Source organism: Cydia pomonella, chromosome 11, assembly GCF_033807575.1.
Source record: "Cydia pomonella isolate Wapato2018A chromosome 11, ilCydPomo1, whole genome shotgun sequence".
NCBI classification, from domain to species: Eukaryota; Metazoa; Arthropoda; class Insecta; order Lepidoptera; family Tortricidae; genus Cydia; species Cydia pomonella.
The window spans coordinates 3,166,150-3,191,038 of record NC_084713.1 but is presented as its reverse complement, the minus strand read 5'-3'; the positions used below and the strand labels follow the sequence as shown (position 1 = coordinate 3,191,038).

At 37.7% G+C, this 24,889-nt stretch overlaps 1 protein-coding gene and 1 non-coding gene across 2 annotated transcripts in view; one reads left to right on the top strand and one right to left on the bottom strand.

The window, feature by feature from the left end:
* The window catches only part of LOC133522638 (uncharacterized), a 46,634-nt gene extending 22,703 nt beyond the window's left edge, over positions 1-23,931 (top strand). The window contains exons 9-12 of the mRNA XM_061858019.1: positions 6,002-6,214; positions 12,525-12,620; positions 20,311-20,519; positions 23,457-23,931. Coding sequence (XP_061714003.1) covers positions 6,002-6,214; positions 12,525-12,620; positions 20,311-20,519; positions 23,457-23,658 — 720 coding nt within the window. The 3' untranslated portion in view covers positions 23,659-23,931. The remainder of the gene's footprint in view (positions 1-6,001; positions 6,215-12,524; positions 12,621-20,310; positions 20,520-23,456) is intronic.
* Positions 23,932-24,635: 704 nt separating this feature from the next.
* Trnaq-uug (transfer RNA glutamine (anticodon UUG)) lies at positions 24,636-24,707 on the bottom strand. Its single transcript has one exon. It is a non-coding gene; the product is annotated as a tRNA-Gln (tRNA).
* Positions 24,708-24,889: the final 182 nt, after the last annotated feature.

The window sequence follows — 24,889 nt, the reverse complement described above, 5'->3', positions numbered from 1 at the left end:
CATCTCATCCCGTAACATCTTTTATTTTTGGCGTTTGTCGATGTCCAGTCGCCATCAGATATATCAAAGCGGCTGAGGTGCTCAAAAATATCTGAACACGCACTCTAGAGCTTTGACAATAGAGGCGTGTTCAGATATTTGTGAGCGCCTTGGCCGCTCCGATATTTCTGATGGCGACTTTACGATTGTCATCTGCGGTAGCGCCCGCATAGATAAGATGACGACAAAAATGCGCACAACGATATTCGACATTAAACATGAGTATCTGATACGCCTGTTGTCAAGGCATTTATGCATGTTCAGATATTTCTGAGCACTTTGGCCGCTCTGATATAATTCGCGCTTCTACTTTGTTGTTGTTACAGACTTAGCTAGAATCAATAATTTCGTCTGACGCGGGCGTTCTGTTTTTCTTGAAGGTGAAATTAATTATTTTCACATTGGGGCCACGTGAAAGAAATCTTAGGAACAATCATATTGATAAATTTGTATAGTGAAAATAGTACTAGCCTTAGCCCGGGGGCTTCATCTGCGTACTATTAGGTAAAAACTTTCATTCAGGTCGAATTTTTGAAGAATATGTTTCAAACTTCTCGACTTTGCGCTTTATAAACAGTAAACACACAGTTACTTCTGTTTCCTTATTGTGGGAAATATTTTATCAAAACAGTTTAATATATGTCCATTGTTTTCCCCAACTGTTGACAACTAATTATATACCAAGTGCTAAAATTTACCGTATTGCGTTAAAAGTGGTTCGATGTCACCGTTTGATTTCAATAGCATTTCGTCAGCTACAAATAACCTTAGATACAAATTGAATCATAATCAATAACAAAAACATGAATAAGAGAGATACAATGTGTAATTTGTGCCATATTGTGATTGAATATAATTGCAATAAAATATTTTATGCACCGCAATTAGAAATAACAAATCTTTAATTTACTGAAAAAAGGAGATAAATTTGACATTAACCGATACGACTACCATTTTTTTTATCTATCAAGTCGATATGATTTTTAGATAAGTTTTAATTCATTACATTAACGTGGACAATGAGGCAACGTAATAGGGAAAGGCTGGAGGCTTTCGAGATATGGTGCTGGCGGCGAATGGCAAAGGTCAGTTGGATGGAGAAGAAAACAAATGAAGAGGTTTTACGCACGGTAGGAGAGAAGAGGAGTTTGTTGAGAACCATAGAAAATAGAAGAGGAAAGATGCTTGGACACCTGCTACGACACGACGAATATACCAAGAACATAATTGAAGGGAGAGTTGAAGCAAGGAGACGGAGGGGGAGACCAAGGAGAACCTACATAGAGCAAGTAAAGGAAAAACTCAACGTCGTGTCGTATCAGGCTGTCAAGGAGAAGGCAGAGGACCGACACACATGGAAATCGCTCCACCGACAAGAGTCTAACTCCTAAATATATGATGATGATGTTTCATTCATTAGTAGCTGTTATACGTATGTCGGGGGTTTCATTAGTATCTACTCTTTACCCGCAAATTTTAAAGGGGGAACGAATTTCTAAAATCCTAACTTTTCTTAAATCAGGACAATAAAATGCATTAATCATTGAGATTCAGAAAGAGGATGTTTTTTTCTTTTTTATCGAATAAATACATCTTCAATACGATACATAAATTAACACTTGAGAGCAGTTCTTACATAAATAAATTATATTAACATAGTTCAATGGACCGAATGACAAATGCTGCTTTTTATACTTCACTAGAAGGCAGCTGAAGTCAAAGGTCTAACCATAACATTCATTATGTTTGTCTTATTTATTGTTCCAACATGCAGTCGCAATTGAACTGTACACGACAAATGAGCAACCTGTTTCACAACATCTGTCGACTCGCCCTCATTGTGGTTCTTAGAATTGAACCTCCTGGTATCCCAACTGCTGGACGACAAACGATTCTCAGCTTTAAGCTAATCTTGATAAGTGCGATTTTCAATGTATTTTGTGGACTTTATAAAGGCGCCCGATGACGCCCGCGCTCTCGTTACCAATGGAAGTACAGCTGACATATTCTGCACACTATCTTCCGAGGGCCTACCGCGAACAACGAAGTTCGCAAATTGCGGGCATCTTTCTCTTTTATTCTAATTAACTAATTAATTACAGTTACAGAGAAGGATGCGCGCAATTTGATAACTTCGATATTCGCGGTAAGCCCCCGACTTCGTCTGCGTAGTAACATGATTTCCGTGATAAAATCTCTCCTATGTCCCTGTCCTTCCCTGGGACTTAAACTGTATCGGTTTAAGATTGAAGAGGTGGCAGATATACATTGTTAGATATTAGTAGGGATCTGAAGATTATTTATCTTGGACTCTGAGCTATTGAGTCAAGTTCTGTGAAGCTTGCTAGCGATGCAAAAAGATAATTAGTCGTCGGCACGCTTGACATAAACATGTTCGAGTTGTGCTGTTACTATTACTAGTTATGTTGCCGACCAGGTTCTAATAAATTAAACTTTAAAGACTACCGCGTTACATTGTAAGAAAAGCGAATGTTTGAATAATAAATTATTTATCGCTAAAAATAACATGACGACCATTGTTCTTAGTAGGTATTTGGTCGAAAATAAATTTCAACTACCGTGTTCCCTGCCTTCTATTTCGAGAAAATACTGTTAACTGTTAAGCCTTAAAAAGGTCGGTTCTAAAAATAATTGTTTTAAAAGTCATAGAAGCCATGAACAGTTTGAAGCATTTAGCGTTTTCCAATTACGTTTACGTTACGTTTGGCGTTTTTACTTCCTGTTGGCAAAACGTGTAAAGTTAAATATAAATTCATAAATTCAAGCGAGATCTGAAGTACGTATATTCGTATTTTAAACTTATGTATCACGGCGGCCGATCGTAATGTTCCTGCGAAATGTTTTGACTCTATAGTCATTACATTAAACCAATAAATAGGCATGATAGGTTCGTTATGTTGCTTCAGATGCCTGAGGGGCAAACTGTCCAGAAAAAGCTCTGTCGACTCAGGGAACAAGACAATGATTTTCACGTTTCAAGGCAGGAATTTCATGATCTGCCTGATTTTACGATCGGCCGCCGACATGTACATTAAATTTTTGTAGCCTATATTACTCCCACAAAAGACGATGATTTAATGTCAGCGACATTATTCTAAAAGTAGGCTTTGAGCGTGTCAAAGCGAACACATTAATCTTTTTTCTTCGCCATTGAAGTAACCTGAATAACCTTTGAGTTCACAATAGACCCCTCGCTTTTATTTCTGACATTACCGAGAAACCTTCAAACAGGTTATCTATCTACCTAAGACAAAAACCATGTTATAACGTCTAGCAGCAGTCAGACATTTTTAATATCAATCATTTGACGTGACATAGGGAAAGTTGGGTGTATTTCGTAATCCTGACTGATTACATAGCGACTCTCGCTACTGAGCATGCAACGATTCCTCGAACTTAAAAAATTGACAATATTGTTGTATACCCCATTTCATTTACCATGCCGCGATTCCACTTGAAACTGCATAGAACCGTAATCTATTGTTTAACAATTGCTTTACGAGCTCTGCTCTTTAAAGCCAGCGCGCTGTGGTCAAATACTTATAACACAAAAGGATCAAGACTGGTCAGGCACATGTAAGACACGACGACGCAAAAAATTTGCCGGGTATCTTTTGTTATCACTACTCGTTGTTTATCCCTAATGGCCGTCTCAAGTGGAGTCCCGCTATGGTAAATGAAATGGGGCATACCACGCTCGACATTCATTATCCTAAAAACAAATTAAGAGTCACAAGAATATAGCCGCCGCCATACAAACTTTCTACTCGATCTATATTCTTTGTATAATAATGCCATACGAAGCTAGTTAGCTCTCAGAGTTCTGCAATCCCTGCATGATATTTGAAATGTCAAAGTGTGGCAATGTTGTCACATTTCTACTAGACGTTTATGACACGGCCACACTTTGTTCTGTTGAAGTCTATGCAAAATTAGCTTAGCGCACTCTAGGTGTTACTTTCATGCCAATTGCCAAGTTTCATCTTATTTCATCATGCTGTTTTAAAATGAAAACGATTGTGTGAGGGAGGGTTTTTGCTAGAATTAGAGAGCTTACAATAGACCCTTTTATTCTCGAATTTAAACGGGTTATTTGAAGCACACTAAGACACTTTATAGCGCCTAGCAACCGACATATCCACAGTACCCAGCAGTCCATTCATTTGACGTGACAGGGGGTGGGACGCATACCAATTTGTGAACCAGTTCTATTCCGAGAACAGGCCTTATTCTCTGTGTGACGTTTCATAACGACTTGGTATCGTTGGTTTAAATAAGGAATAACAAAATGGCAGACTTAAATGTGTATATCGCTGATATGTGTGGTGAAGGTATTTTGTAGTAATTTAAAGAAAAGTAATTTTTAAAATAACTTATTAAAATTAAAGAGAAAAGTAATTTTTGACATTTGAAAGTTTGATTATAAAAGTACACAATTTGTTGATGAAATTGAAGTTTTAATTATTTGATTTCATTAAGTTTCACAGCTTAACAGTAATCAAACGTTATATTTAAGAATTTTATATAATTCTACGCTATTGTCATTTTCATGCCGAATTGAAAGTAATCTGAATACAAAAGCTTGATATCTATGCCGAAGGAATAGTTTCATAAATTAAAAAAAATTAAGTTTTACTTTAAACCTTTAATTCCTGTGAATAAATTCGGGGTTTTTTCTTACTTTTTAAAAGTTTAAACTACTTTTACGTCTGCCGAGCGGGGAGATGATCCTCAGTATACAAAATTACATGAAGCTAGTCTTGAGTGATGTATTCCTATTTGTCCCCGACCCACGTGATTGCCGCCATACACCCGTGATAGCTGATAGGTAACAAAAAACGGACGGACTCACCACTAAACAGCGACTACTCCCAGACAACCTGTTTTCATATCGAATCGAATATTTTAAAATGTTCGCATTTGAATAGGGCTTCGGAATGAATGCAAGTAATTATCTCGTCGGGGCCGACTCTTATTGAAAAAATCGTGACGCGGCACATTCTGGGAAACGTTAAGTACAAGTCGAATTCGACCATGACTGATCCGAGAACTAACGAAAGATGAGTGAATTGTAAAGAATGTACCCGCCTGGTGGAAATGTTTTTGATTTTGTAACAAATATGTTCGTATCAAATTTGATGTTTTGCAGCTCAAACGATTTGATGACTTTTGAAGTACCATAAAATCAGGCTATTTTAGGAATGGTTATACTAATCTTAATTTCAGTCACTTATTATTTTATATACTTCCGCTTAAGGTCAGGTGGGATAAGATAGTTTATTTTTCTCGGGACAAGAGAAACGGTAGACTCTGACCACGTAAATTTTGCACAAACTTGGCAGTAAGAATGCATACTTAGCGTAGTTCGACACTTGAGGATTCCCTACAAGTGTTGCTCTTGTCCCGGTGTTCCTCTTACCCCAGTGATCAATTAAAAACCTATTTATGATCAGGTGGTGTTGCAAGTTGCAATTTGAGTCCCGAGAAAATGGAGAGCGCAAAAATATTTAAGTAAAGATACTTTATGTGGGTTTTTACTATTTACTATCTGATGTTGCCTCGAATTCCAATTTATGTATATCACCAGTCTATTATTTACCCGTCTCTCGTGAAAGCCAAGACTGTAATCGCCACAGCAATTTAACACTCGACTGCCTCACTCAGGCCCTTCGGCTCCAAAAGTTCGTTGAATCCAACCAAACCACAACTAATTTCATCGCGTTTAGATACGCATTGGGAAGCGTACCGCGTGCCCATCGACCGTTGAATTCTTTTGTGTAAATGACCTACCACTCACGTCCAAAACATCTTAAGAAACTTTTAAAATACAATGCATTTACAACCTAAAGTTGTTAATGTTATGGTATGTTTTTCAACGTATAGGCTTTAAGCGGTAAAAGGTAATAAACGTCAATCATAACCAAGCGATTTCCAACTCTAGGTATTAGCAGTAAGGTGCGTTTACGGCAGCTACACGTCGCGGCTGCTGGATCTGTGGGAACTGTACGACGAATGCAAGGGCTCTGAGAACGACAACCCGGCCATACTGCCGTCGGATCAGCAGTACATTGTGTTGGAGCTCGCGAACGCGGGGCAGGATCTAGAGAGCTATCAGTTCAACAGCGCTGAACAGGCGCACGCTTTATTCTTGCAGGTAATTTACATTTTTTTCTCTTGTTTTGTGTTTTTTTTGTATGAATTTTTGCGTCTTTTTTGTGGACATCATAAAATAAATTGACTTTAACTTTTTCAATTTGATTTCGGGCCCCACACACCTCGACGATTTGTTTTACGGATTGTTTACGTGCAATTTGTGGCTTGGCGTTGATGACACTATTACTTTATTGACGTGGCGGCGAAAAGGTTAAACGCAAATTTTCTTGCTTAAGTTCCACCAAGAAAAAACCTACTTTTTCAGAAACTGTATGGTGTTACATGTATCCAAAATTGTCCACGAGTAAGAATAAAAGTTAAGAATGTTGGTACAAATTCTATAAATTTAATACAGCCGAAAACTATGTCGAGACTAGTTTTAACTTATACTTCGTTTTCTTTTTGTATTAGAAAAATACTACACGACCTTGACGTGTCTTACTTAAAAAACACTTTGGAAAAATAAGTAACAGATGCTAAAAAAGACGAGGCATAGACTCCAGTATCCTTAACTTTTGGAACAAGATTTTTTTTGTTACTGTGTTTGTGTTTTACTATAGATTTTTTTTCTTTGCTGATTTAGCGTATATAGGAATTAACATTGTCATGTATCAGACATATTAAGAGGAAATACCAGCTGAGCCCCTACTCAGATTTGAGAATATTAGGTAAATATATCTCTGTCGCGGCTCCTTAAATTAGTGCGACAAGGATAACTGCAGCTTAGGCGAAACATCTCAGAAATCGACATTTCGTTGTCGATTTTTTCATCCTCCAAAACTTAACCAATCGTAACGAAATTATAGTAACGGAACGAGAAACAAACTATCTGTCTGACCGTTTTGATTTTTTACGTTTATTGTTGCCGATTTTGTTTGCTATTAGTTATTAGGCGTCTGTTTATAGTGCATTTATTTGGCCGTTATTAGCGTTTTTTAAATTCACCCAGTTCGTATAAAAACACAAAAATCTATCAAAAAAGCAAAACTTACAGACACAGGTACTGGTAATATTGAGGTCATGAAAAAAAAAAATCATCTAGGCTAGGGCTAAAAACCAGAGGAAATTTTTAAATCTTTGCATTTTTAGTTTGCCTGTAAATGCATTCATATTTTGTTGATCTATAAATGTGTACATAAATGGGAACATTGTCGCTATCCTATATTGTAATGCTAGTATCCACACAAATAGTTAATGTTTTATTATTCCATTGCAAAGTAAATATGTATTAACATCACGTCCGCTTCACGTTATTATTTTGCTGCCTTGATTGCAACTATTTTGCATTATTACATTTAATTGTATACGTTACGTGCATTTTCTTATTTACAACATTGTTTAGTGTAATGTTACTAATGTTAATTAACTAAAATGAGATTTAATGAATACTTAGGGCGAGTTTCACAATATCCAAGTCCTGGATACGCTACTTAAATAAATAAATAAATAAATAATAAATAAATATTATAGGACATTATTACACAAATTGACTAAGACCCACAGTAAGCTCAATAAGGCTTGTGTTGAGGGTACTTAGACAACGATATATATAATATATAAATATTTATAAATACTTAAATACATAGAAAACACCCATGACTCAGGAACAAATATCCATGCTCATCACACGAATAAATGCCCTTACCAGGATTTGAACCCGGGACCATCAGCTTCGTAGGCAGGGTCACTACCCACTAGGCCAAACCGGTCGTCGCTACTTGCCACTTATCTGTCGAATAAAGTCCATCGTTGGCGTTTCACAATCTTCCGATGAGCTTAACTGGTAGATAAACTGCTAAGTTTTATCTGGCAGTTAATTTATTTGTTAATTAGCTATCCAATACTTTACTTAGACATTGTGAAACAGGCCCTTAGTATTATAAATTACTAAATAAATAAGTTAATATTGCGGAGGTCATCATTTTATACGTAATCGTGACCCCTTCGTGCAACCTTTACATACATAAATTAAAATAACCTTTACGTACATATTCAAGATTTTGTTTTAAAATTTTATTGCTACAAAAGAAAACTCCCACTTTGTAAATGACAAAGTGTTAAAAATTCATTCACTCGAGTGACTGCGTATCGAGAATGTTTGACAAGGAAGATTCATTGAACCGTGTCAATCGGGGTCAATTAATGTTCACCAAGTATTGATATTAGAGGTCATCCATTAATTACATCACACGAATTTCACGAATTTTTGACCCCTCCTCCTTGTCACACCTGGTCACATTTAACGAGCCCCTCCCCCCTGGTGTGACGTCACATATCTGGCAATCTTGTTATCAACATAATAAGCGATTCGAATGCAGTATTATTATTCTAATAAAAAACAATATGTAATAATAGCAATTTAGACATTTTATGACAACTGATTAGCAGACCTCGGACAGAGTGAGCCATTTTTACGTCATTAATGTCAAGTGTAGATGTTAATATAGATATGCCTCAAGATGAAATATTAAAAAGAATTCATGAATAATAATTAAACAAAAATGACAGTGCATTATGTACAAAACGAGTAAGTATTATTTATTTATTCAAATTTTTCTTTGTTATTGGTTATTGTAATAAAGAACTATAATTTTTTCTAGATTTTCAATTTTCAACGCACTTCTTCTTGAGTTTAATATCCACTTATAGATGGAAAAAGACCTTTCTACTTCCACTGAAGTGAGCGGAGTGAAGTTGTAGGTATGTCCATATTATGCAAACTCTTAAAACAGCTCACCCTGTGCGAGGTCTGCTGATTAGGAATATAAATTTCACGGATATAAGCTAATCATTGCATAAACTAGATATTTAGCTGTACTGCTAATATATATATATATAAAAAAAAAAACAATTTTTGCCTACTAGTGAAATTAAGTGACGTCACAAAGCTGCTCACTCCCCCCTACCCCATGTCACAACATTTTCGGTACCCCCTCCCTCCCCCTAAACGTGTGATGTAATTAATGGATGGCCCCTTATTATGCCAAGACCTTGACACAGCTCGTGCGCACCGATGAGCGCGACTGATCGTATGAAAGACAACAGATTTTAAAATCTAAATGATCTAAGAAACGCACATGACATGACCCTGATGTGACGTCACGTCTTGACGTTGATCTTGATCAGTGACGCTGAATCGTTTCAGCCTTGTGGTTGTAAATAGTGGGTTGTTGTGTTTGTATATCCATATTTGCAATATACAGGGTGCCCTTGACCTTGGTGCTTGAAACGCAGATTTGATTCAACTATTCATTTACTATTTTAAAGCAATATGTATATAATATTAAAAAAATTTATTTTTTCGTAATGAAAAGAGCTGCATTATGTTTCATCACTAATTTTGACGTTGCGACATCTCGATATAAATAATAATAAATAATAAATATTATAGGACATTATTACACAAATTGACTAAGTCCCACAGTAAGCTCAATAAGGCTTGTGTTGAGGGTACTTAGACAACGATATATATAATATATTAATATTTATAAATACTTAAATACATAGAAAACACCCATGACTCAGGAACAAATATCCATGCTCATCACATGAATAAATGCCCTTACCAGGATTTGAACCCGGGACCATCAGCTTCGTAGGCAGGGTCACTACCCAGTACCCACTAGGCCAAACCGGTCGTCATCTCGATGTATCTGAATATCAGATCATAATGTTTGTATTCGACGCTGTTATCTCTTGCGGCTAAGTAATCTATAATAATTCATATTGAAACAATCAAATTAGGAATATGTCGATATCTTAACATACTTATTTATCCATAGATTTACAAAATTCAGGCTGAAGATTTGTCTGTCATAAAAACAATTTCGAGTTATCAAAATTTAGATTCAAAGTTCAATATAATGGGATGCATATGGGCGGTTAGGGCGGTATTAGGGTGCACAACTTTTTGGTTGGCAGCTTTAATGGACCTTCAACCATATTTGAAAACAGGCTCCAATGATTGATACATTTTACAAGCTTTTATGTCCTGTTAAAATCAGACCAAGGTAAGTTAGCAACGATTTTGATAGGCCAGCCTGTGTTAAGTACACATCATAGAAGTTTGACGTTTAAAATAACATCAGTGTGTAGGTTGTCAACATCACTGCCAACTTATCTTGGTCTGACTCTAGTATGTAAGTAATATGTACTGTGGGTCAAATATTGGAAACTAAATTTTACCCACCTCCCGATTTCCGATTATGCTGAAAATTGGCATACATTTGTAAATCGGATGACAAATTGACAATGCAATATTATGATGACACGGAGCTGATCTGATGATGGAGACAGGATGTGGCCATGGGAACTCTGTGATAATGATAAAACAGGGCTAACTAATTGTGTTTAGGGTTGTTAGAATTGTCTCGATGAGTATTAGTGGCCCGTGGAAATAAAAATACAGTCAGCCATAAAAGCTTGTACCGAAAATGATATATTTTGCTAAAAACTTATTGATTTCATAATGGATTAATTAGGCATCGCGTCTCGATCACGTGTCTTAACTAAACATTTCATAGAAATGTTTGTATTTATATAACACAGTTTATCTCTTGTCGTTGGGGGTAATTTATATTTAAATAATCCGAGGAACGTATCTCGGGTGACAGTTCAAGTTGACACAGATAACGCGGCACGAGTATGTTTTTTTTTGTTAATGTGACTTGTGGTTTCTGTACAAAAGTTTGACATATTGGATACTTGGCAAATATTGAATGCACGTTGTCTCTAGCCTTTTTTTTAATTAATTACTTTGATGTAACAAGCATATATAGATACTTAACTATAAGTAATAAAGAAGTATACTTCATATCATATCATACCAAATACATAATTATATCTAAAATGTGGTTGCGATTTGAGTTTCCACTAGAAATCGACTAGATGTTTAAATTTGAGGTCAAAGATTAAGGTGCAGTAGGTTCAGAAAACGTATTAAAAAAAAAAGTCATAGCGCTTTTTTGGATCTCGATGCGGGTGCCATAAATTTAATATAGCAATATTGAGGTCTTTCTCGATTAACTTTCGGTCGGTAGAAAAAAATCATGAACATAGGTCTAAAATGCACTTTAAAAAATTGTATAGCCAGTCCGATTTCTAAGATAAGTACGCCATACATTTACTACGGCGTACTTGATCATAGAAAAACGGACAGACTTTAACAAATTATGCACAACAGCTAAAAATATAAAAATTGCTTCTAAAAATCGGCAATACATGTTTAAGGGAACGTATCGATTACTTTATTTATTTCAACGAACAAAAAATGTAAATTTAAATACATTATATCCGCGCTTCCTTTTTCCATCTCGCTCAGTAAAGGTGCCTTTCGACCAGAGATGTGCTATGCTATGTTTTCAAATGTATGAAAACAGCATAGCAAGCATAGCACATCTCTGGTCGAAAGTCACCCTAAGAGTTAGAGAAGAACACGACCTTACTGCACCTTAACAATATTCATTCATCAATATTAGTCTAAATTTCAATACCACATGCAAACTTTTGTATAGAAAGCTTCAATTTTGTTGTATTTTTTAATTTATTTTCTCGGCTTAAACCTATAAGGACGAAAGCCTTTTTTTTTCAGCGTTTTGAGCATGGCACGTGAGGCCATGATGATGAGTGCCTGCGTATGATGAGTGCATTTCTAGGACGAGTTTCCACCATCTTGACTAGATTTTCACTTATCCTTCGCGGTCGCCATTTCTGCTTTCTATGTTTACAAGAGTGTTTTTTGTACTAATATTGTTTTGCATTTTGTTTTTGTGTTCGTGTTTTGAGTGGGTTCGACTAGGCGATTAAAGTGAAACGTCTTTTCTACATAAATGATGGCCGTCTTTTGTCTATCGTGTTTTGAATTACTCTCACACTTGAATGTTCGTTAGAAAGTGATAGCCATTGTGAAAAATAATAGAAGCGAAGCCATATGAGGCCAGTTTGTTACAACGCTATCAGATATATCGGAGCGTCCGAGGTGCTTAAAAATATTTGAACACGCACTCTAGCGCCTTGACAATAGAGGCGTGTTCAGATATATATGTAAGCACTTCGGCTGCTCCGATATATCTGAAGGCAGCTGTACAATGGCAGATCTAACGCGGCACAAGCATATTCAGTAAGAAAATGCTTGTGCCGCACATTGGTGCAATCTCGCCTTAACAAATACTTTGCAAATAGTTGTCCACAGATGATATTCACCTTGGTCTAACCCAGTCGACTGTAAAACTTATTTTTTGTGTAATATTTAAATTGTGCTTGTGTTATAATTATTACATTGTGATTGTAAGTTGCTTTTTTGTTGTTTCCAGGTGGCTTTCGGTCTAGCCGTGGGCGAAGAGGCCTTCCAGTTTGAGCATCGCGATTTGCATTGGGGGAACGTATTGATTGCCCCTACTGAACAAAAGGTAAACTTAGTGGCTCAGTGAGCTGTAGGCCTCGCGTTAAGCTTAGAAAATGTAAAATTTAAAAATACTTTGTTCATTCAGTTATTATCACAGTGAACTCACAATGGTCTTAAGTGCCTTGAAGGCTATTGGTCAAATTCCGCATTTTGAAAGATTTCCAAAAACTGGATCGGCAACAAGAATAACAGAATATGGTCACAAAATTTTACGAGAATCGGTTAAGAATTGCCACCTGTAGAGGGGAACGTTACTGTACGAAACTGTACGAAAGTTAAATGCCGGAGTTAAAATTGTGACCTTCGCTAATGCTGTGGTCAATAAAAATAACAAAAGTCTTAGCTTTCATATTTCATCAATATTTTTATCAACAGATATATTTGTCATTGCCATAAGTAGTGATTTTATTTTGTTTTACTCTGAGAAATATTCGGTGTTATTTCAATGAGACCCAATTTTACTATACATAAGCATTTTTTTAATTTAAAGTGTTGTAAAGTAATATTTGTAAAAGTGCATCCAGATTTGACGAAAGTGGCGGTGGGACGTTTATAGGCGACGACCAGTTTGGCCTAGTGGATAGTGACCCTGCCTACAAAGCCGATGGTTCCGGGTTCAAATCCTGGTAAGGGCATTTGTAGACTTTGGCGTCAATTGCTTTTTGGATTTTGAATGTAGGATGCTTGATTAATGACTGGATGATTGAATAACGTATGCAGATGAACTTTTGAATGATTTTAATACAAATTTCTTCATTACATGCAGTTTTTACTATATAGGCTTATTAACTACATCATTTTGACACTGATTTTGAGTTTAAAAAAGTGCGTAAGTATGTGTGCCCTCGTCAACAGCGAACGGCGAAGAGTGATATGCAAATTAGATGCGGCTGCCTCCCCCGCGCGGTGCATTCCCCTCGGATCTCCGTGAGTTAGGGTTCCTTAACATGCCCCCCGGCGTTGAAAGTCTTGCTTTCAACAGGATCGTCATCAAGTGGAAGAGGACAGATTCGATTGAAGGCTCTTCTGATGATGCCTCGATGTGTTTGGATATCGGCGACTCTGTTTACTCCGTCTATGCCTGGATGGACGCGCACGATACGTCCAAGACTCCATTTTAAAGGTGGCACAGCATCTTCCTTGACGATGACCATCGTTCCTGTGTCGAGGTGTCCTTTGCATGACCTCCATTTGGTTTTTTGCTGCAACTCAGAGACGTATTCCTTTTGCCATCTTGTCCAGAAGTGCTGGTGGATTTGTTCAATGCGATCCCATCGCTGTAATCTGGTCGGATTTATGTTCTCTAGTGGAGGAACTGGCAGAGCGGTAAGAGGACGTCCGACCAAAAAGTGACCTGGCGTTAATGGATTAAGATCTGATGGATCTGAAGACATTGGTGATAGAGGTCGTGAGTTAAGCGTAGCTTCAATTTTGACTAAAATTGTGTATAGCTCCTCAAACGTAAGGTGGGAGTCGCCTATAACTCTGGTTAAATGATATTTAAAAGACTTAACCCCAGCCTCCCATAGCCCCCCAAAATGAGGTGCGTAAGCTGGAATGAATTTAAAATCAATAAATTCATTCGCCATGAATTCGGAAATGGAGGAAGAGTTTTGCTTTAGAAAAGCTTTAAGCTCATTTTTGGCCCCAACGAACTGAGTGCCATTATCTGAAAAGATTGTTGCTGGTTTTCCGCGACGCGCAATAAACCTGTGTAAGGCAGCAATGTATGCCTCCTTTGTTAAATTTGTGACTAGCTCGAGGTGCAGACACTTAGTGGTGAAACACACAAACACTACAACGTAGACCTTTATAAGTTTGCATCCACGTCCCTTACGGTCAGCGGCGAGAAGTGGTCCCGCGTAATCTACACCCGTAGTTTGAAAAACATAACCTGGATTGAGGCGCTGCTCAGGCAAATTACCCATTATAGGGCTGACTGTTTGAGCCCGTAGCTTGAAACACCTCAGGCATTTGTGTGCGACAGATCTGGCTAAATTGCGACCACCGATAGGCCAAAACTCTTCTTTAACTGATGCTAATAATAATTGGGGTCCAGCATGCATTAAACGAATATGCTCTGCGAGGAATATAAGTCGTGTCAATGTATGTTTAGATGAAAGCAATACTGGATGCTTTTTATCGAATGAGAACTGTGAGTTATTTAATCTGCCGCCTACTCTGATTAGTTCTAAGTCGTCCATAAATAGGGATAACGATAGTAGTTTGTTTTTATAAGGTAATGTTTGTTTTTTAACTAACTGATCATATTCTTGAAATGATTGCTTTTGAGACCATTTCAAGAGTAAAGTGAATGAATCTTGTAGTTCATCTGTGGAGAGTGGTCCAGATTTTTTACTGTTTTTGTTTCTGCAATTATGAATAAAACGCATTGCATATGCTAGTGCTCTTTTCAATTTTAGTAATTTAGAAAATCTTTTGTAGTCAATTAAACCGTGATTTGTGTCTAAAGAGACTGCTGTAGCAGTTACCATTTCTGGCATTTCAAAATTGTTTTTTACAAAGTTACTTTTAGGCCAATTCGTTTCATCCTCTTTTAGAAAATCTGGGCCATTCCACCACATTGACAAATTTTGTAATTCTGACATTTTTACTCCGCGAGATAACATATCTGCTGGATTTAGAGCTGTTGGCACATGGCGCCATTCGTGATTAGCAGTGAGCTCTTGAATTTCAGCAACACGATTTTTAACGAATTGTTTTAGCTTATTAGGTTGCGTTTGGAGCCAACCTAAAACGATAGATGAATCAGTCCAGAGAATACATCTTTTTATTGGTATACGGATAGATTTGAGTACTTTCTCAGTCAGACGTGCAGCGACAAGGGCACCGCACAATTCGGTACGCGGAATAGTCGTAGGTTTCAAAGGCGTGACTTTACTTTTTGCACATAGCAATTTGATCTCCACTTGTCCGTTACATTCCGATCTAACGTACAAGCATGAGCCGTATGCGTCCTGAGACGAATCACAAAAAGTGTGAATTTCAATCACGCTATTTGGATCGTCCTTGATGACACAGCGCGGAATTTTTAAATCAAGTACATGACGTAATTCAGATTGGAACTTGTGCCATAAATTTACAATATTTGAGGGTAAAGGATCGTCCCAATTACATTTTAATAACCAAAGTTTCTGTAACATGATTTTAGCTTGAATGACGCATACGCTTAATAAGCCAAGCGGATCATATATCTGTCCTATGGCGGACAGAATTGACCGTTTGGTTGGATTTTGCTCAACAGTTTGCTTTATTGAATAATATAATTTATCATCAGGTGGTGACCAACCCAGGCCCAAGGTATTTGACGAACCTTGGTCGCCGAGGTTCAATGTATGGCATGAATCTGACTGAGATAGTTCTATATTGGATCTGATTTTACGGAGATTGAAACAACCTGCGGATAAAACTTTGCAAACGTCTTCTTTTATTTTGATTAATTGCTCTTTTGTTTGAGCACCTGTGACTAAGTCGTCGACATAAAAGTCGTCACTAATGATTTGGGCTAATTGTGGATCTGGGCATTCCAAAGCAAGTTGTTTCAAACACCTGACGGCTAAAAATGGCGCGGACGCTGTCCCATATGTAACTGTATTCAATTTGTATATGTTTAATTCTTTAGTAGGATCATCCCGCCAGATAATTTGCTGTAAATGCCTTTGATTTTCATGAACTAAAACTTGCCGGTACATTTTCTCAATGTCTCCGGTCAAAACGTATGGGTAATGTCTGAATCGCAAGAGAATTGATAATAAATCACTCTGTATAGTGGGCCCGACCATTTGGAGGTCATTGTATGAAACCCCTGAACTCGTGGCAGCACTGCCATTAAATACAGCCCGAAGCTTTGTAGTGGAGCTTTGTTCGCGCAAAACTCCATGATGTGACAGATAAAATGGCTTAGTGTTGGTTTGCGTGTCTGATCTTGTCTCAGACATGTGTCCTAGTTCAATATATTCTGACATGAAGTCTGTGTACATTTGTTTTAATAGTGGTTGTTTGGCTAACCTACGCTCAAGCGATAGGAAGCACTGTTTGGCGCGATTGAATGAGTCACCTAAGCATGATTCTGGCTTCTTGAGAGGAACTGCGACGGAAAATCGCCCATCTGGCATTCGAGTAAAGTTTTCCACGAAATTCTGTTCACATAAACGCTCTTCTACCGAATATACTTGCTTAGAATTATCCGGAACCTCCTCAAGACACCAGAATTTAGCTAGCTGATCCTGTACTGTATTGTCCGCGATCAGATTACAATGTATTGGTTCAACTGAATTCGTGTGTCTATGATTAAGCCCTCTGGTAGGCCCGCCAACTATGTAACCGAGCTTTGTATTTTGTAATATTGGATAACCTGTACCTAAACTAATTTGGTCCTGTTCAAGCAGCTCCCAGAATATTTCTGCGCCCAGTAGAATGTCTATGCTCGACGGGTTGTAGTATTCTGGGTCTGCCAGTATTACATGTTTAGGAATGTTAAGTTTAGGTACATTTGAATTTAAAGTTACAATTTCCGGTACAACGTAGAATGTCATGTTGGCTTTAAATTGGCTAGTTCTCGATTCGATTGTTGCATTGCACTTTTTTGTGATATGTGACAAAACTTGCTTATTTAATCCAATAATGGATGATTGTAATTCTGTGTGTTTAATTTGCAATTTACGTAACAAGGAATCCGTCATGAAGCAAGACATGCTACCATTATCAATAAAGGCTCTTACTTCATGGCGGTGGTTGTCCTTTTCGTACATGTGGATCACGGCAGTTGAGAGTACGCCTCGCCCTGTTGGCTTGAATGAATGCGACGTCGCACCCACAACTGATGGCTCAGATGATCCTGATGCTGTTTCTGGATGAATCACTGAATTATGTTTTTGTGAACATTTCATGCATGGGCCCAATCTGCAAACGCGAGCCTGATGACCGGGGCGGAGGCAGTTCTCACATAACTTGAGCCTCCTCACCGATTCTGCTCTCTCGTTGATAGATTGTCCTAGAAACTGTTCACACCTATAAATGCGATGATTTTGCTTGCACAAGGGGCAGCTGTAATTGTATGACGTATATTTTGGCTGTGGTGCACTAGTGACTGCTGCGAGACTCTTGACGTACTCGGCAGATTTGTATCGGTCAGCTCTGGCGCTGACATTTGTATTATTATTACTCATGTGTAATGTTTCAAGTAAATCGGCTCTGTTTTTTAAGAATGAAGTGAAATCATCTAATTTAATACCTTTTAAATCAGATTTATGTTCTTCCCATTCCCGCAATGTCCTTGAATCTAATTTTGTACTCATAATATAAATAATGAGAGTGTCCCATGAAGTGGTGGGTTCTCCGAGAGTCTCTAAGGCTCTTAAGTTTTTAGTAAAAGTGTCTATTATTTTACGAATTGATTGATATGATTCTTTTTTATTTTGTTCTAAAGCGAACAGCGCTTGGATATGATTTTGAATAAGTATACGTTTATTGTCAAACCTGTCGCACAACAAATCCCAAGCGATTTGATAATTGCTAGCTGAAAACTCTAAAGATTTGATTACCTGCGCAGCGGCCCCCTCCAGGGATGCCCTTAAATAATGAAACTTCTGTATGTCCGATATCGCCTTATGTTCGTGTATCAAAGAGACGAATAAATCGTGAAATTCCAACCACTCCTCGTACTGACCGCTGAATTTGGGGATCTGGATTGTCGGTAATTTAATACCACGAGTGCTTGTGCGTGCATGCATCTCAGCGTCACCTGAAACGTACGAGTCACTGGACGAATTATCATCATTTTTAACAGGTTTATTGGCGTTTAAGATCTCCTGCGCAAGGGCAATATTTGCGTAAAACAAATCTTCAAACTCTGTGCGGGCGGCGGAGTGAACGGCCAATTCATTTTCATCAACTAAAACATCAATTTCAGATTGAATTTCCTCAAATTGTGTATAAAGTGCGTCTATTCTGCTTAAACGCGCTTGTAGTTCAATCACTTGTAATGACGATAACGAATCTAATTTTTCTACATAGTTAACGAAATTGGTTAGCCTCCCCTTAACTGCACCACGCTTACGTATTAAATCTTTTAAGTCCGACATTGTGCTGGGCTATGGGAATAAAGGTTAAAATATGTTACTTGTATAAAAAAACTTAATTAAATGATTTTAAAATTGCATATGAATCGTAATTGAATTGTATTTGTATATGAATTGTATATTAATCGCTTTGTATAGATTAATCGATTTAAATTATGTTTTAAATGTATATGATTTGATTAGTTAAAATACTTTGTATAAGTCTTAAACATGTAAACAAATGCAATGCAATTGCATTTTGTATTTAAATCCTAATGAGTTATTGATTGCATAACTTGTTTACGTAAAAATTCGCTAGACCGCGGCCGCTGGCCGGCTAGCAACAGCGCGCTTGGAGACAAAGTACCTACTACCTATGCAACGATGTGATAAACAACTAATGATTTCAAATTTACGAATTGATTGCACTTTGCTATTTTATGAATTACGATTTAAATGTTTGATTTGCAATGAAAAATACACATAATAGTATACAGTAATGTAATAAATCTTTAATATGTAATATGTACTATTTATCGTTAAGTTTTAACTTTAATTGCAACGAAATATTTGTAATGTATATAATTGAATGGTTTACGTACCTAGTTAACGCTATAATGGTAACAGTTTGGAAAGAACTCACTCTTAACCACTCGTTTCGGCCTTAAATTCCACTTTAATTTCGACCAATCCTTTGCACTTAACAGCTTGTTTCACATAAATGTATAATGGCTGATTTCTTGTCTGAATGCAATAGGTAGGTAAATGTCTTGACTCTTCGGTTCAGCTGGTTAAAACGTTCTGGATTCCTTTTAGGGCTTGATTCTTGTATATTTGGCTCGATGAAGGACCATGTAGACTTTGGCGTCAATTGCTTTTTGGATTTTGAATGTAGGATGCTTGATTAATGACTGGATGATTGAATAACGTATGCAGATGAACTTTTGAATGATTTTAATACAAATTTCTTCATTACATGCAGTTTTTACTATATAGGCTTATTAACTACATCATTTTGACACTGATTTTGAGTTTAAAAAAGTGCGTAAGTATGTGTGCCCTCGTCAACAGCGAACGGCGAAGAGTGATATGCAAATTAGATGCGGCTGCCTCCCCCGCGCGGTGCATTCCCCTCGGATCTCCGTGAGTTAGGGTTCCTTAACAGCATTTATTCGTGTGATGAGCATGGATATTTGTTCCTGAGTCATGGGTGTTTTCTATGTATTTAAGTATTTATAAATATTTATATATTATATATATCGTTGCCTAAGTACCCTCAACACAAGCCTTATTGAGCTTACTGTGGGACTTAGTCAATTTGTGTAATAATGTCCTATAATATTAAATCGCCTCGCGAGGAAATTGCCGCACGATCGGCTCGACGACGTACGTCGCCCGAGGCAAGTGCGGAATGCGAGGAATAGCAATGTCAGTGCGGCTGCAATTCCTCGGGCGGTGCGTCTTCACTTCACAGATATAGCGCCTTCGGAAATTTCCTCGCAAGGCGGTTCATTATGTGTGGAAAAGAACTCTCTTATTCACGAATCACTAGCGCACCGGAGGCATAATACATATAATATACGCGATTCGAATTTATTTATGTGGTTGTTGCAGTTCGCTACGTTCGTGCTCCGCGGGCGCGCGCACCGTGTGGCGCGGCGCGGCGTGGCGGCCACCGTCATCGACTACTCGCTGTCGCGCCTCGCGCTGCCGCTGCCCGCCCCCGCCGCGCTCTACAACGACCTCGCGCACGACGACGGCCTGTTCGATGCCGTCGGCGACTACCAGTTCGAGGTCTACCGCCTCATGAGGGACAAGCTCAAGTGAGTTCTCGTCGCGATTATACAGGGTGTCCAGAGACTATGAGATTTAAAGGGAAAGTACCTTAACCTATTGACCGCCACAGTCGGCTCTGGCCGTCATCGGAAAGTCTTGCCAAGGACGCCAACGTCGGCTACAGCCGACAGCTTCGCCAATTGAATAGGAAATTTCGCGGAACTCCATAAAGTTCAGTTTCGCTTAAATAATCGCGTGTGCCTGGCGTCCGGGGCGCGGCATATTCCTTCGCCGTCTGGCGTTCAAGAGGTTAAATATCGTAGATAGGATATTATGCTGAAAGAAGACTTTATTTTATTTTTAAAAGTAAGTAATATTGCATTCAAAGAATTACTAAAAAAAATTGAAAATTGCTTACTTTTTCTGGGAATTGAACCGAATCTTGAAATTTTAATCAAATTTTTTACTCTATTCATTTTGTTTGCGATATCATATTTCTGAGATGACTTATTTTTTATGCATTCTTTCGATTGGCATCATAAAAATACAGAATGTTTTTTTTTTTTCACATTGGAGTCGGTTCGATTTCCAGACAAAGTAACTTATTTTTTTTAAATCTTTGAATGCAGTATTAAGTACTCAGTTTTGAAAATAAAATAAAGTCTCCTTTTAGCAAAATATCCTATGTCTTATATTTAAGGTACTTTCCCTTGATGTCCCATAGTCTTGGGACACCCTGTATATATACTTCCCCCCCTTTATAAACATCTCCAACCCTAAACCCCTTATTCGAGGGACAGATTAGTATCAACGTTTATCAGCGGCATTTTAAATTTGAAGGATATTTGTGAGTGACGCTGACGCCATCAATATCTGACAAGAAGTCCCTCAAGTTAGAATTAGAGATACGCATTGTTCGGAACGTTTGGACGAGTCCACACAGATCGAAACCGCCTCGCTAGGAAATTGTCGCGCAAAGCAGCTTAGTCTTTGAAGACGTATCTCGCCCGAGGCATCGTGGCCGCGCGTGTAGTTCTCTCTTCGATCGATTTAAAACGCACGGCAATTCGTTCGCGGGGCAACTGTTTTATGTAATCTGCTAATCGCGCTAAATTCAGTTAATAGTACTTAAGTTATCATCTAATATTTACAAATGAGCATCCCTAATTTACTCAAAGGAAGTCCTCCCTTAGCTAAATCGACTCAATACCATAGAAAAAAAAAACAATTATGTTGTTTATTTAGATATAAAGTACTGTAGATGTCGACTCTTCCTCGATAATTAACCATTTGTTTTCTATTCAGCCGGTCTAGCCAAGGTGACAGTCGCTATCGCTACGACAACGAATCGTTTTGTGTCTCTCTCTCTCTCTTCCATATTAGTGCGACAGTGACAGTTGCGTTGTGATCGCAACGGAGCGTAAGCGATTTGCATATTGGCTACGCAGCCAGAACCGTTTTCAAGTAAATGATAAACTAGTGTGCGACTAACCGTAATATCAGGTTGCCATAGTTCCGTCATTCAAAACAAACACATTAGATTTGCGGTTATCAATGTCCCCATCACTCAGACATATGTCAATGTCCCCATTACTAGAACAATCGTAAACAAATTCCTAATTCTTCAAACCATAAATGATTAAGTACTGAAAGTCCGCAATGCCGAGACATTGTTATCATATAGATATAACGGTTGCGCTGTGATAATATCTATTCTGTAGATAAGATTTTGATTAAATTAGGATTTGAACTAGCATCTTTCGTTATATTTTTGATTGTAACGGTTGCTATTCACTGTCTCGTAAATAAACGTATGCCCTCCGACCTGAAAGCATCAATTTGTTAAAGCTAAACGAAGTGGCCGCTTTCCGGGTATGTCAATCAAACAAATAATATGTTACACACCTCGGCCAGTAAATAAGTATGTCTCGGATCACATGTGATACCTACTAACAAAGAGAATTTGAAATAGAAGTGGATTGTCAAAGAAAACTTTGTGGCTACAGTATATTTCCTGCTTTCTTTGGACACATGATTAAAACTTTTAGAACGCCATTTGACTTCGTTCCTTATATAAGCTATAATCTTTGGCCTATGTTCTGTTAGAAGGCGCCACTTTTTTTGATTTTTAACAAATTTAACACATATCAGTGAAAGAATAAGGATCGAAGTCAAATGGCGTTCTAAAAGTTTCAATCATGTGTCGAAAGATGGCAGGAAATTTACTGTGGCTACAAAGTTTTCTTATATACGTATATAATATTCCTAAACAGTATAAACAATTATGCATTGTTTAAAAATATTTGTAGTTGCTCAAATCAAACACAACATATAAAATACTTAACACCAAATATTTTGTGTGGTATTTTTAGACGTGAATAAATGTGATAACTTGGAAATTCTTTGAAATTCTCTTACCCATAAAAGTGTCACTACGAAAAACACGATTTGCTGGGTCTGGCTCTTGCTGGGTAGTAATTGTTCATACACATTTTCTTTTTATCGATTAATCTGTTTAGTCGATTTCCACTGGATCATACTTGTTTGTTATTCATTGGATCATTAACATTATAGATATTTGTTGACGCTTTCATGTCTAGTAACGTCCGGCCACAGTATTTCTGCCGTAGGTATTAAATACAAATTATGTTAACCTCTTGCGTTCCAGAATCAAATCTTTTGTTTCTGAATTTGAAACCTATTATCCGACAAAAGTTCAAAATAAAATGTATTAATTACAATATAATTACACAAGGCTGCTAAAATTATTATGGTCAAGTGTAGAATAAAGGAATAGGCCAAATTTACCAATGACAAATAAGACCAAATTATTCTCAACGCAATGCCGAGGCAATACAGCCGAGGCATTTCCTGCTTCGCGCGGCATTTTCCACGCGAGGCGTCTCGTTCTGTGTGCACTCTATTCCCTCTTAAATGCTTTGTTACAATTTGCACATGTAATAACATTATATATTTGTCCACAGCAACGACTGGAAGAACTTCGAACCATACACGAACATCCTCTGGCTGCACTACACTGTAGATAAAATGATAACAGCGCTTCGCTACAAGAGGACTAACACCAAGATTCACAAGCACTACATCTCCAAGCTCAAGGCCATCAAGAACAGAATCCTCTCCTACGGCAGCGCTGTCGAATTCGTACTCACTGACATCGAATATTAAATTGAACAAATGTAATAATAATTTAAATTTAATCATCCAAATTTTATATTTTCACTAGTAATATTTCAATATGGATATTTTTAGCACTTGCCCCACGTGTGAATCGGACCTGCATTGCATAAATTATAATGTACATAGAATTTGCTTTGGTAATGTAATAGACGCTAAAACAATTATTTACGAGATTGTAGAAACATTAGAACAGCGAAAAGGTGCCTTCTTAGCTAAGGTAGTGGCTTTGTTCAAATTAAACTCATACATTGTGTTCAAAAATGCATTTTATTTACACCTTTCTATCTCTCGAATCCCACAGATTTTATAGGGCTAGCAATCGAAATTATTGTCTTTAAACTTTAAACGTTTTCTGGCTGGCCGATATAGAGCCTGTGGGATTCGAATGTATATTTTTTGTAAATATGGATTTACAAATCATCAAGCACGAACTGACTTCTTTTTAGGCCTGGTGGCACTTTGCTTGTTATGCCCGCCATTTGAAAATGGAACCGTGTTACGATTTCATTTCTAATCCCCTAACGTTTAACAAGTAATTGTACCCGTAGTATTATCTATAAGGACGAAGAGACCGCAAACAAGTTTGGCAATGCATAAGAAGTAGGCTAATTACCCAGACCTCTACGCAACGCATCAGAATAGTGCGTTGAATCAATTGTATACGCATTGTTGCGTGGTCGTTGCGTAAAGTATGCCGCTATTACAATGTAGAGCCCGGGTGAGTTAGGAACAGATAAAGACAAAAACCGGACAAGTACGAGTCGGACTCGCCCACCGAGGGTTCCCTACTTTTTAGTATTTGTTATAGCGGCAACAGAAATACATTATCTGTGAAAATTTCAACTGTCTAAATATCACGGTTCATGAGATACAGCCTGGTGACAGACCTGTCGTCCCGTTTTAGCCTTGGGGCGGACCACAATAAAGCAAAAATAAGGGATTTAGTCGTTGGAATGATAAAAAGAAGGTTCCACCGAGATTTGAACTCGGATCGCTGGATTCAAAGTCCAGAGTGCTAACCATTACACCATGGAACCTTACACGAATCTTACCGTATTTAGTATAGGCACTGGAGTTATTGTGCGATCAATACAAAATTCAGGCACGTGAACTTAAATAAAGATCAATTACAATTTAAAAATGTAAGTAGGCAATTGGATTACTTCGCTATTATTCGACGACTAATTATACGGTTCCATGGTGTAATGGTTAGCACTCT